Here is a 12,938-nt window from a genome sequence, read left to right as displayed (position 1 = left end):
TGGGTGACCTGTAACCAACCACGGAGCTTTCCAGCCTCCTCATGACAACCTTGTGTCAGATTAGTTTGAAATAGTCAAATTGTTATAGATGGGCATGGGATAGTCATGATCATCATTGCACATGACATTTTTTTTATTTTTTAAATCCTTTTATTTTAAATTACATGTCGACAAAAATTTTAACATGTTTTTTTAAGGTTTCAAGTTCCAAATTCTCTCCCTCCCTTTGCTCCTCCTTGAGAAGGCAAGAATTTGATACAGATTATACATGAACACATGCCATTTCTTAACAAATCTCTTGTGCTCCGAATGGACCCTGGGGGACCATTACCATGCCGTAATGGAAAGCATTGTGCTAGAGTCAGCTACTAGCTCTGGAGATTTAGGAGCAAGTCACTTCATTCCTTTTAATTTGTTTCCTCACCTACAAAATTGGAATGATAATAATGCTCGTACCACCTACCTTTCAGAGCTGTTGGCATGTAAGCCATAAAGCACTATGGAAGTGTGAACTATGATGATTATGGTTATTATATTGAGAGGTGCCAGAGGACTTAAGTAGAGAGATTTCATAAGCTTCTCGATTCATTTCAGTGAATAACTTTTGAGTCACATTGTCTTTTCTAAGTCCTCATTCTCCTTGAGCTTTCCGAAGCTTTTGATACTTCTCTTGATCCTTCCACCACCCCAGATGCTCTCTTCTCTTTTAACTTTCTTTGGTTTCTTTCTCCACAGGTTCTCTTCTTTGCCTGTCTGACCACTCCTCTTTCTTCTTTGGCGGACCATTCTCTCTCTCTCTCTCCCATCTTGTTATTGAGTTTCATGAAGGCTTGGCCCTAGGCCTTCTCTTGTCTCTGTAATCTCATGCCTCCTTCCCTCTCTTCCTCCCTTCCTTTTTCCCTTCCTTCCTCCTCCCCCTCCCCCCATCTTGGAACCAATACTGTGTATTTGTTCTAAGGCAGAAGAGTGGTAAGGGCTAGGTAATGGGGGTTAAGTGATTTGCCCAGGGTCACACAGCTGGGAACTATCTGAGGTCAGATTTGAACCCAGGACCTCCCATCGATGGGCCTGGCTTTCAAGCCACTGGACCACTCTAGTTGCCCACCTGAGCCCCTTATCTTTCTAATCCTGTATCTTTGTCCATGACCCAGTGAGAACAGAGTTCTTGCTGCTCCTTTCCACAAGACTCCCTAACTCTCTGCTCTAGGCATTTTCTCTGGCTGTGTCCCTGATGCTTAGAATTTTCTACATCCTTATCTCTGCCTCTTGCTATCTCTTATGTCTAGCTTCCTCAAAGCCTCAGCTAGAATCCCACCTTTTACCAGAAGCCTTCCCTAATCCCCTTAATTCTAGTACCTTCCCTCTGGTGATTATTTGTAGTCTCTCTGGAGCTTGTTTGGCCTGGTTGTTGGCTTGCTCTCTTCCCCATTAGATTGTGAGCTCCTTGAGGGCAGGGACTCTACCTTTCCTTCTGTGCCTGGGGCTTACTTAGCATAGTGCCTAGAATATGTCAGGCTCTTAGTAAATATTTATGACAATTAGCTATTCTCCCAAACTCATCATTCCTTCTCTTTGAATTTGTACAAGTTGTCCTGCATTTCCGGATGCACTCCCTCCTTTACATTTCCTATCCCATTCTCCCAACTCTGCATTTTAGAATCTGCTCAGCTCAGGATCCTCTTCCTCTGTGAAGCTTTCCTGGTTGTTAGTTAAATTCTTCCTCAGATTGCTTTACTGGGTTGTGCTCCCTCATAGAATATAATTATGCTCTTGGAGATTATTATTATTATTTTTTCTGTCTTTGCACAGAATAAGCACTTTAGTATTTTCTGAGTAAACAAACTTCAACCTCCTTTGTGCTTTTTTTTCACAGCCAGTTGAGACCGAGAAGCCAGTCAATATGGAGAATCTGTCAGTGAACCAAGGCAACGGCCAGTCCTATGGGTACATACTCTATGAGACATCCATCTATGAGGGAGGCACCCTTTTCTCCAAGGACCACATTCGGGACCGGGCCCAGGTATGGGCCAGGAGACTGGCAAGGGAAGCAACTGCTGCCCCCTGAGAGCCTCTCTCTACACCTGGGGTGGGTTTATACATTGGTGGTGTTTCTCTTCAATTTCCTTTCAGCCAATCCAAATAATGACTCTCTTTTCCCTTCAGCATTTGTTCTTTCAACTCATCCTTTGATTGTTTGTTCCTTCATTCTTTCGTTTCATTTTCCATGGCCCCTTTTTGGGAGTGGACTCTAGAATTAGACTCATTAGTGTCTGACCAGGGCTGAGTCAAGTGGTGAGGGTGACCTCAAACATCCCAGCATTATGTTTGTCTGAAAAAGGGACCAGTCCACTTTTCAGCCGCCCTTCAGTCTCTTCTGACCTCTCCTTTGTTCTCAGCTTCTACATTGTGCCTTGATGCTTGTTTCCTTTTGTAAGCCTCTAATCCCTTTTGGGGGAACTCGTCAGGGCTTTTGCTCTCTCCCCCACAGGTGTTTGTGAACAAGATGTACATCGGATACATAGACTACCTAGTTGAAGGACTGCCTATCCCCAGAGGTCAGGTTGGTAATTCTGGAGTTCACTTCTGAATGTTTTTCAGTTCTAATTGTTTCCTCAGGCACAAAGCCCTTTCCAGAGCCCTCCCAGCCCCCCAAACCTCCACTATTGTGTAGTTCTCTTCTCCAGTTGTGCTCAGATTGCACCGTATCCTAGGGAGTCAGTATGATAGGCTCCTTGGATGAGGGCATTGGGCAGCTGGGGCTTGTGCTGATATGGTTTCCCCATGTTGTGGCTCCCCAGCAAACACAGCTTCAGGAGGAGCTGGGAGGGCCCCAGAGGAAGCCCAGGCAGAGCCTGGGGTCATGGTGGCTTTGTGCCTCTCTTATAGGGCCATCGTAAGCTGAGTATCCTGGTGGAGAATCGTGGTCGAGTCAACTATGGTTTGATGCTGAATAAGCAGCGGAAAGGTGGGTGCTGGGAGATGCCAGGTCCGGGCTGGGTGGGATGGAGCTCCTCCTGGCTAAAGCCAGCATCTTCTTGGAAGGTAGGGGAGGGAGCTAGGGCCAGGCCTACGAGCGTTCCCTCCTGGGTCTGAATGGCATTCATTTTCGTTTGGTGCCACCTGGCAGATGTCTAGCGTATGAGGCCTAACCCTTGGCCCTGTCCTTGCAGCTTCATGTGTGACCAGGCACATGTCACCCAGAACTTGTCCAGTTTCTCTAGACTACTTATCTGGACTCTACTGCTGGAAGGCTTTTCCAGGTTCTTGGGAGCTAGTGGGGAACAGAGAAAAGATGAGGACATTTCTCCAGTGGGATTGGGCAAAACCGAGATATGGAAAGGAGCCAAATTTCTCACCAAATGGAGAATTCTCTGGGAACAGAGAAAGACGACCTTGGCTGCTCTCCTCTCCCTAAAAGTCCAGGCTTTACAGGCCAAGAGGAGAGTGTAAGCAAGGTTGGAGAACTCCCTCTCCACCTTGGACCTTATTTTCTAAAGGAAGATATAACTTTGGCTTCAGACACTTCCTAGCTGGGTGACTCTGGGCAAGTCACTTAATCCCCATTGCCCAGCCCTCACCTGTCTTCTGCCTTGTAACCCATATACAGTATTGATTATAAGACAGAAGTCAAGGGCTATTAAAAAATAATAAAATAAAGTAGCAACTTCTTCAAGTGAATTCAACCAAAACAAATCATACCAAGTTAACCTCATTTCTGTTTTTTTTTTTTAATGACAGTGGTGTTGGTGTTGGTGGGAGAGTTGGCACTGCTAGTTTGGTACCGAGGAAAGTGCCTTAAAAGAGTGTTTCTTGTTTGCTTATGGGGATTGCGCCCCCAGTTACAGGAGGAGCCAGACAGAAAGAAAGGCTCTTGTATTTTCCCTTTTCCCTCCATCCTTTCTTCTTTCACTCCCTAGGTGTCTAGTGGCCCTTCTTTCTTTAAGTGAGATATCCTCCAAAATGCTCACCTTCCTCTAAATATTCTGCCAAAACAATATTATTAAGCTAACTCCTATGAAAGATGAATGTCTCATAGACAGTCCCTACCATTTCTCTCTCCTCTTTTCCCCTTTCCAAAGGTATTTGCATTTTAAAAAGAAGATGCTTATTAGCCCAAGTGATCTTCTGGTTACTGGATCAGGCATTGTACCACTTTGGGTAGCACATGTCTTGATACATTGCTGGAGAAGTGAGGAATCTCAGCTGCCTTGACCCACTCTGGTACTGTGATCCAGGAACTTCCAACAGTTTTCTACATTCCAAGCAGGCCTGTCCTTCCCTCTCTCCCCTTTCCAATCTCTTTCCCCAGCTAACTTCCATGATGTTCTCAGGAATCCCAGCTCCTGGAGGCTCCTTCACCAGGCCCGCCTGTCACCCTGCTCCCTTTGTTCCCTGGGAGAATCTAAGCTCCTGGAGCTGGAGGCTGTTTAATTCTGACTTTGCATCCACAGCGCCTGGTAGATAACAGATGCTTAATGAATGATTATTGAATTGTCTTTTGCTACGAGGCGACCCAGGGACCCTGCACACAAGTGTCTGCTTTTTACAGTGAGCCCCAGATCCTCCCTGAAGACCCAGGCTTCGGAAGCTGTCCCCACAGACCTCCAGCTCTGTCCCCCACTCTCTCCCCAGCTGCCCACTAGAAGCATGCTCACCTGTCCCATCCTCAGAAGACCCTTGCTTGCACCATCCCCATCAATTGTCCTTTTGTGGCTAAACCCGAGAACGCTTTCTGCAATATATGTTTCCATTCCCTCTCCTTTCAGTCTCCTCCTAGCTCCTATAAATTTGCTTTTGACCTCATCATTCAGCGGAATCTGCTCTCTCCAAAGTTACCACTGATCTTTTAATTGCTAGATCTAATGGCTTTTTCTCAATCTTCATCTTTTTTTTTCCTAACCCTTACTTTCCTTCTTAGAATCAATACTAAGTTTCTGTTCCATGGCAGAAGAACCGTAAGGGCTGGGCAATGGGGGTTAAGTGACTTGCCCAGGGTCACCCAGCTAGGAAATATCTGAGGCCAGATTTGAACTCAGGACCTCCCATCTCTAGGCCTGGCTCTCAATCCACTGAGCCCCCCAGCTGCCTCTATTTCCATCTTTCTTGGTCTCTTTGCAGCCATCGACACCGTGATCACCCTCTTCTCCTGGCTGCATCTGTCTAGACTTCAGGGCTCTATTCTAGTCTGGTTCTCTTCCTCCTTCTCAGGCTTCTCTGCTGGAGCTTTGTCCGGGCCACAGCCACCAGCATGGGTACCCCCAGGGCTCTGCCCCGGGCCTCTTCTCTTGTGCCATTTCACTGGGTTAGCTCATTTCTGTGCTGATGATTCTCAGATCTCCTGATCCGGGCCCAGCTTCTGCTGATCTCCAGTTTCATGTCTCCATCTGCCTGTTAGACACTTTGAACTTAATGTACTGTAGACATCTTCAGCTCAGCATGTCCAAAAGCCATTATTTTTCCTCCAAAACCCCTCGTCCTCCCATTTCCAGACTTACCTATCGCCATCCTGCCAGTCTCCCAGGATTAAAGCTCAGGTGCCATCTTGGACTCCTCTTGATTGCCCACCCCCATATTCAAGCCATTGCAGAGGTTTTTTGACCTTGTCTTGATATCAACCATAGCCCTCCCGTCCTCTGCCCCATCCCCACTCCAGTGCAGGCCCTCAGCAGCTCACACCGGAACTCCCACAGTAGCCTGAAGTGCGGTGCCCATGACACCCTCCCTTGTCCCGCCTCCCCTGCCCTACTTGGTAAACTCCAGGGATTCCCTGTCGCTTCCAGGATCAAGTGTAAATCACCTGTTTGACAGTCAAAGCCTTTCATAAGCTGCCCTCTTGGCTTTTACGGTCTTCTGACACCTTCCCTCCCTCCAGCCCCCCACTACTCTCTGATCCAGCGAGGCTGGTCTCCTTGCTTTCCTGTTCCCTGTCTCCGGCTGTCCCTCTGGCCTGGAATGCTCTTCCTCTTTCAAGTCCCATCTAAAATCCCATCTTCTGCAAGAAGCCTTTCCCAGCCCCTCCGAATTCTAAATCGTTCCTTCTGCTAGTATTTTGTATTTATTTTCCACATATGGCTTGTTTGTGCATGGCCGTTTGCATGTTGTCTCCCCTATTAGATTGTGAGCTCCCCGAGGACAGGAATTTTCTTTTGTCCTTTGTGGCCCCAGCACTTAGCACAGTGTAGATACTAGTAAATACTTATGGAATGGCTTACTTGTTGGAATGAAGGGATGATTTGATTTTTTTTTAGAATTTTATGAATTTTATTTTATTATTTTATTTTTTAAATGAATTTTAGAATTTAGGATAAAAAGCAAAAACTTACTGAGCTTCTGCCGTGAGCAGGGCACTGTCCTAATATTGGTCAGCATAACCCACATTTTTTTGTGAACTACTCACTGAACTCTGTTCACTCATTTTCAATAATGACTCATTTGGCATGGCTGTCTACTCACGCAGTATGGTCAACTGCTCACAGACTGATAGATTTGCAGTGGAAACTAGTCCGTAACATAGTGTCCTACTAACCAAAGGCCCTGCATAGGACCTTAGAGAGGATCTAGGCCAATTCTGTCATTTTACAGATGAGGCGCAAAGTCATAAGGTGGTAATTATCAGACCACTTGGAACCAAGGTTTTTTTCTGGAGTTGTCCTGAGCACTGACATTGAAAGTGGGCAAGTGACCAAGGCAAACACCCAGCCCCCTGGCACTGCCTCCCTGCCAGAGGGAAGTAGAGAGGCATTTGTACTGTCCCCCAGTTGCGAAGGTTTTCTAGCTTTCTAAGAGGCAGGCTCACCTTGGGCTCTTCCCTGAGTTTTGGCTTGGCTATAATTGGCAGAGATCAGAGATATTTCTCTGGGATTTGTTAGAAAGGGTTTATGTCCACAGGAAATCCTGCTGGGTCTGCACTCAGAAGGAAAACCCACCCGACTAGTCTGCAGAAACCTATTCAGTGAGGATTCCCTATTAAAGAAAACTTCTTAGCCTTGCCTGGCTGCAACAAGTGGCCCATCTTTATTCCTGCCTTTGCTGGGGCTCTTAGAAGCCGTGCCACTCCTGTTCATGCCCTCTCATTTCCCTGGCTCCTGTAGGATTAATTGGCGATATCTTTCTGAATGATTCTCCACTCCGGAATTTCAAAATCTACAGCCTGGAGATGAAAGCAGACTTCTTTCAGAGGTATGTGCCTGCTTTGACCCCCAAGGCCTCCAAAGCCTATGGGACTGGTGAAAGCTGAGGACAAAGACCACAGACTTTAACAATAAGTTTGTCCAGAGCAGTCATTTTACAGATTAAGGTATTAGGACTAGAGAAAAGACAAAGTGATTAAGGTCACCTGGCTGGTTAGTTTCAAAAGTAGGACTAGAAGCTTTCCTGATTCTGAACTCAGGGCTCTTTCCTTTATACCAACTGAATTCTATTTCTATGTTCATGCTATTTAGCTGAGACTAGAGAGGGGAAGAAACTTGCCATAGAGACCAGGGCTTTCCCTTCCCCTCACCTCTGGGTTTCTCTCACAGTCTCTCCCCCAAGTGGGGTCCAGTTCCAGAGGAAGCCATAGGTCCGGCCTTTTTCCGGGGGACTCTTCATGTTGGCTTCATAGTCCTGGACACCTTCCTGAAGCTAGAGGTAGGTGAACTGTTCTCCCCAGTGTGGCTGCCCTTCCCCAAGGGGTCCTTTCATCCCTGATGTCTTTGCTCTTATGGCCATTATTCTGTGCACAGTTCAGTGAGGCTCTAACCCTGAAAGGCTCCCAACAGCAGAGGTTCTTTGGGGTTGACTGGTCAAGCTGCAGAAACTAGGGTCTTCATCCATAAGTCTCCATATTAATAAAATATTTTAATAACTCTCTCAGTAGTTATTAATATTGGTTTCTTTTATAATCCTAAATGTTTTATTTTTACGCATTTAAAAATACAATTCTGAGAAGGGATCCATAGGTTTTACCAGATTGCCATAGGGTGTTTGGACATAAGAAACGATAAGAACTGTTCTCTAGAGGGCTGAGAAGGTTAAGAGAGAGGGAAACCACAAGTCGGCAGAGGTGGCTGCCATAGCATCTGCTGCCAGAACCAGGCCTCCCTCCGTGGGGGCATGGGAGATTTGGTGTATACTGTGCTGATGCCAACACCTGGATGCTGGAGGTAGGCTGGGAGCACCAGCCCTGCAGGGGGCAGGATGGAGAAGGATGCTCTGAATCAAGCGGTGCTGTGTCTGTGTCACGATGGGATCACCACAGAGTCCTGGTAAGGGCTTGCCCAGTCCATGCCCTTCTCTACTATTCTCAGGCCTGAGAGCAGTAGGGCAGAGTTTCCCAGAGATATCCTGAATTTGGCTCCTCACACCTGCCAGGGCTCTGGGGGGACATAAGGGCACTTAAGCCCTTGTAACTGTCCTTTTCTCTGCTTCTTTGTCCTCTCTAACCCTCTCTCCCGTGACCCTTTGGCCTGCCTCCTTCAGGGCTGGGTAAAGGGAGTGGTGTTCATCAATGGCCAGAACCTTGGGCGCTTTTGGAGCATCGGTCCTCAGGAAACTCTCTACCTCCCAGGCCCTTGGCTGCACCCTGGAGAAAATGAGGTGAGACCCTCTCTCAGCTTCCCATCCCTTTGCTTCAACTGTTCCCTGCCTTAGCCTTCTCTCAGAGGTAGACCATAATTCTAGAATAACAGCCAGCAAGTAAGGGGAGCAACTCGGAGCGGCCTCAGTTCAATTAGTCCATTCTTTTGGTCCTGCTGCAGAGACCTAAACTCTAGTAGAGGAAATGCCCTCCTAAGAGGGGTTGAGGGGTGGGCAATCTTCAGCAGAGGAACAGAAAGGCCAAATTTCCCTTGTTTTTTGGGTTTGAATGTGTAACATCGGTTTGTTCTAGGTCTTGTGTGGGCATTTGTTCTTCCTGATTAACCCTCACCCCAAAATCTCCCCATTAAGCCTCAGCTATGCAAACTCAAACATTTCTGAGTTCTGCGGCCCTTCCCACCCCAAAGGTACCTGGGCTGAGGCCAGGGGTGACTTGGTCACTTCTCTCTGCTTTCCACCCAGTCCTCCAGACTCTCACCAACACTCCCCTCTCCACTTTAGTCCAAGACTTAGGCTCATCCCCAGGCCCCTTCTCCCATCTGGTCAGCTGAAAAGAAGGGTGAGGGGGACAAGGGAGGGAACAAGCATTAAGTGTCTTCCGTGTTCGAGAAGCACTTTACAGATGTTAGCTCCCACCAGGACTGGCTGTTGCCAGTGTCAGGCCCCAGCCCCTCTCCTTCTTTGCCAGATCATCGTGTTTGAGGAACAGAAGTCGGGCATGATCATTCAGTCCATGGACACCCCGTATCTAGGCAGGAGCCACTATGTCGACTGAGCGCCGAGCTTCCTTTTGCTCAGAAATTTCCAGTTGGGGCCGGGTGAGGGCAGTGGAGATCCTCTCTCTCTCCAGAGCCCCTTCCTGAATGCCTGTTCAGTCATCCTTCTCCAGTGACTGCATCTTCTTCGGGACCAGCTCTGCGAAGGACCCACTGTCACCCACCACCTGAGGGCCTCTGGCCCAGCTAACAGGAACATAGAGGGAAGGGAGAACTGTCTTAGCTGCTGTTGTAGACATGGACCCTCTCTTGGGATGTTTTTGGGGCTGGGGTGGAGGTTCCTGCCTGCCCTGCTGGATCATAGGCGAAGGGGAGAAATGGTCCAGCAGAGTGGAGACAGGGAATCCAGTCATTGGGAGTGAGCCGCCCTGGGTCTCTAGGCTAGATACTGAAACTGGTAGGTAAGAAAGCATTTAGTGAATCTGTTCTCATTCTGACTGATCAGTTGGGATATAAATATCACTCCTTGTTTTAGCCCCTGTAGCAAGTTAATTGGAACACTTCTGAAGGCAGAGCCCATGGCTGTCCAGCAGGGAGCATTATGTCCAAGTATTCTGCAGCTGCTGAAGAAGCCAAGTTGATGCCAGTCACGGATGAATTGGGGTTTGGGGAATGGTGGGGAGTCTGAGGGACATTCTGGCCTTCCCTCTCCTTCCTTTGCCCTTTAAATGCCTAGAGTCCTGGTATAGAGCAGAAAAATCTCTGTCTGTAAGACATGGCATTCTCTTCTCCCCACCTCCCCCCTCAGACCCCTAGAATAGGAGTGTAATGTAATGTGAGTAATGTAGAGAGGCCAAAGAAAGGGGTGGCCCCTCTCCCCCTCTTTAAAAAATGGATACACCTATTTCCAGTTTTATTGAAGCAGTGAAGAAAGCATTTATGGAAAGGGAAGGCATGTGGCCTGAGGTACCACTCCTTACCTGCAGGAAGAGGTCTTCACTTTGAATCACTTAAGCACTCAGGGACTATGGGACTACAGAGGGGTCTTTGCTAGATCCCTACTACCTCCCCTCCCACAAATCACCTTTATAACTCTCCTGTCTTCTCTTCCCAAATCCAAACAGCAGCAGAGGCCTTGGGGGAAGAGGCCAGCCCTAGCCCCTTTCCTTTGGGAATTATTTCCTTTTTCCACAGTTGAGGTGTTGCTGTTTTGGGAGTGACGCCCAATGGGTTGGTTCAGTTGTGTCTGAATTTCAATAAAGCCATTGCTTAAAGTTTTGCCTGAACTCTACTAATAAAAGCTCATTTGTGACAGGAGACAAAATAGGGTGAGGGTGGGCTGAAAGATGGAGATCTTGGGTGCTTCTAGGGTTGAAATAGTCCAGCCTACAGGTTATTCAGGGTCCTCACTTCTCTTAGTCTGGTTCCTTCATTGCCTGGGCTCTCCTGGAGTTTATACCACTCACTGGCAGCTCTCCCCAGAAGGGAGTGGGCAGGATCACCAAGGAAGGGAGAGAAAAGTCCACCAGCAGTTATGTCCTTCCAGATAGAGGAGGCAGATGAAGCCTTTGGCTAGAGAGAAGTCTCTGTGTTTAATTCTCTGCCATCACCCTGCTGTGTATCAGCCTGAATGGCCAAGGACTCTGATTAGAGCAAAATCCCTCCAAGCAGCAAGAAAAGCAGGGAGAACCTATTGGGAGGCCCTGAGGTAAACTGTCAGCTTGGTTTTGATAAGGTTGTGCCTGGAAAATGAAGACCCACAGCCCTAAGGATGGGGTGTGCTGGACAGCTGAGGAAGCAGTTACATTTTCATTGAGGATTTATACCTCAGAAATAGAAAGCTACAAACCAGAACATTTCGTTCTGTTGGCTTTTTTAGACCAGTGACTTCAAACTCAAATAGAAATGGGGGCCACTAATCCTGACAGAAGGTCACGTATTGACTTAGTGATGTAATCTCTGTTTTATCGTATCTTTATTTATTTTGTTAAACACTTCCCCATTACATTTTATTCTGGTTCTGCCAACATGGGAATGTTTGGCACCTCTGGCCTAGAGACTCAAGAAAGTGTTGATGATGCAGATAAAACTTTTAAGTGTGCCATGTATCCATTTTTTTCCTAGAAAGGGCACTTAAACATTCATCAGCACACCCCTGCCTAAGGGTGGGAAGAAGGGCTTGTGGATCCCATCTGTTCTCACTCATGGAGAGGGTTTCCACTCTACCTCTTGTGCTCAGCAGTGGGGATGGAGAACAGCCATCTCTCAACCATATACCTTATGGATTATCTCTGGTTATACCTGCCTTTCCCTCTCAGGCTGCCTCCCCTGTTGTTAGCTAAGGCAAATGAGGCTCACTGCCAGCCAAGGTAAGAGTGATTATGAAAATAGCCCTGCTGCAAAAGCAGCCTCCCACCGTGCCAGCCATGGGCGGGTGGGGGGGGGCCTGTGGGCACTCAGTGCCCAGCCAGCGCGCCCCCGAACCTCATGTGAACGATTTGGGGGTTCTGCTACCCTTATTCCTCAGTACAAGGTAACGGAGAGTCGACTGTGCTTGGAAGAGCTGTTTGGAAGAGCTGGGGAAGGAAGCTCGTGGCAAGTAGGATGGGTTGTTTAGTGGCGTTCCATGGTTTTTCAGTCTCATCCGACTCCTCGTGACCTCGCTTGGGGTTTTCGTAGCAGAGATACTGCAGTGGTCTGCCATTTCCTTCTCCAGCTCCTTTTACAGGTGAGGAAACGGAGGCAAACAAGGTTCAGTGACTTGCCCAGGGTCTCCCAGCTAGTGAGCTAGCTTTGAACTCTTCCCGATGCCAGGCTCGGCCCTCCAGCTGCCCCTCTGTCACAGGGACACAGACCCCAATGCCGAATCGTCTTACTGCTCTACCGAAAGCACTGACCACGTTTCCCAGCCGCCAGCCGGTGCTGAGGAGGGCAGTAAGCAGAGGGAACTCTGGTGGAGGGGAGGCTACATCACGGCGCGTGTATATTGAGTCCTGTTGCGATTATGCCAGGAGAGCTGGCCATTCCTCGAAATCCTATGGAGAATCCTTTTTGGGAAGCAGAAAATGACTCCTCTGGATTTCTCTTTTTAGACAATTTCCAAAGATGGATTTGCTTGCAATGCTGTATACCAGCATCCGCCAGGCCACACTTCTATTTAAAAGCAAAAACCTGGAGTCTCCAGTGTTTTTTTCCCCAATCATTTTACATTTCCATATATTATAAGAGAGGAGGTGGCAAGTGGCTAACAGCACTAGGCTTGGAGTTGTAAAGTCCCGAGTTAAAATCTGACTTCATACACTTGTTAGCTGTTCAAGCCCCTGGGCAAGCCAATGAGTGAGCCTCAGTTTCCTTATCTGCAAAATAGGAATAATAATGGCACCTACCTCCCGGAGTGGTTGTATCAAATGAGATCATAATGGTAGAGTGCTGAACACAGCACCTGGCACATAGTAGGCACTATGTAAGTGGTATTGTAATAATAATTATTCTATGTAGCCTCAGGGAAATAGTGGACAACAATAAGCCCCCCCCCCCCCATATGCTGAAGGAGATTGCTTTGACATTCAGTCTGAAGCCTCCCACGTTCCCAGTCAGCTCTCTGGGTTTTCCTGTTTGGTCTTCAATGCAAACACATTTCAACAA

General features: G+C 47.7%; 1 protein-coding gene across 1 annotated transcript in view; it reads left to right on the top strand.

Annotated features, from left to right (window-relative positions):
* Nucleotides 1-10,579, top strand: part of LOC123240619 (beta-galactosidase-1-like protein 2) — a 62,242-nt gene extending 51,663 nt beyond the window's left edge. The window contains exons 13-19 of the mRNA XM_044668313.1: nucleotides 1,874-2,020; nucleotides 2,489-2,560; nucleotides 2,887-2,965; nucleotides 7,092-7,179; nucleotides 7,521-7,629; nucleotides 8,461-8,577; nucleotides 9,266-10,579. Coding sequence (XP_044524248.1) covers nucleotides 1,874-2,020; nucleotides 2,489-2,560; nucleotides 2,887-2,965; nucleotides 7,092-7,179; nucleotides 7,521-7,629; nucleotides 8,461-8,577; nucleotides 9,266-9,352 — 699 coding nt within the window. The 3' untranslated portion in view covers nucleotides 9,353-10,579. The remainder of the gene's footprint in view (nucleotides 1-1,873; nucleotides 2,021-2,488; nucleotides 2,561-2,886; nucleotides 2,966-7,091; nucleotides 7,180-7,520; nucleotides 7,630-8,460; nucleotides 8,578-9,265) is intronic.
* The last annotated feature ends 2,359 nt before the right edge of the window (nucleotides 10,580-12,938 follow it).

This window comes from Gracilinanus agilis, chromosome 3 (assembly GCF_016433145.1).
Source record: "Gracilinanus agilis isolate LMUSP501 chromosome 3, AgileGrace, whole genome shotgun sequence".
In the NCBI taxonomy this organism is placed as follows: domain Eukaryota; kingdom Metazoa; phylum Chordata; class Mammalia; order Didelphimorphia; family Didelphidae; genus Gracilinanus; species Gracilinanus agilis.
This window is presented reverse-complemented; position numbering and strand designations above follow the sequence as displayed.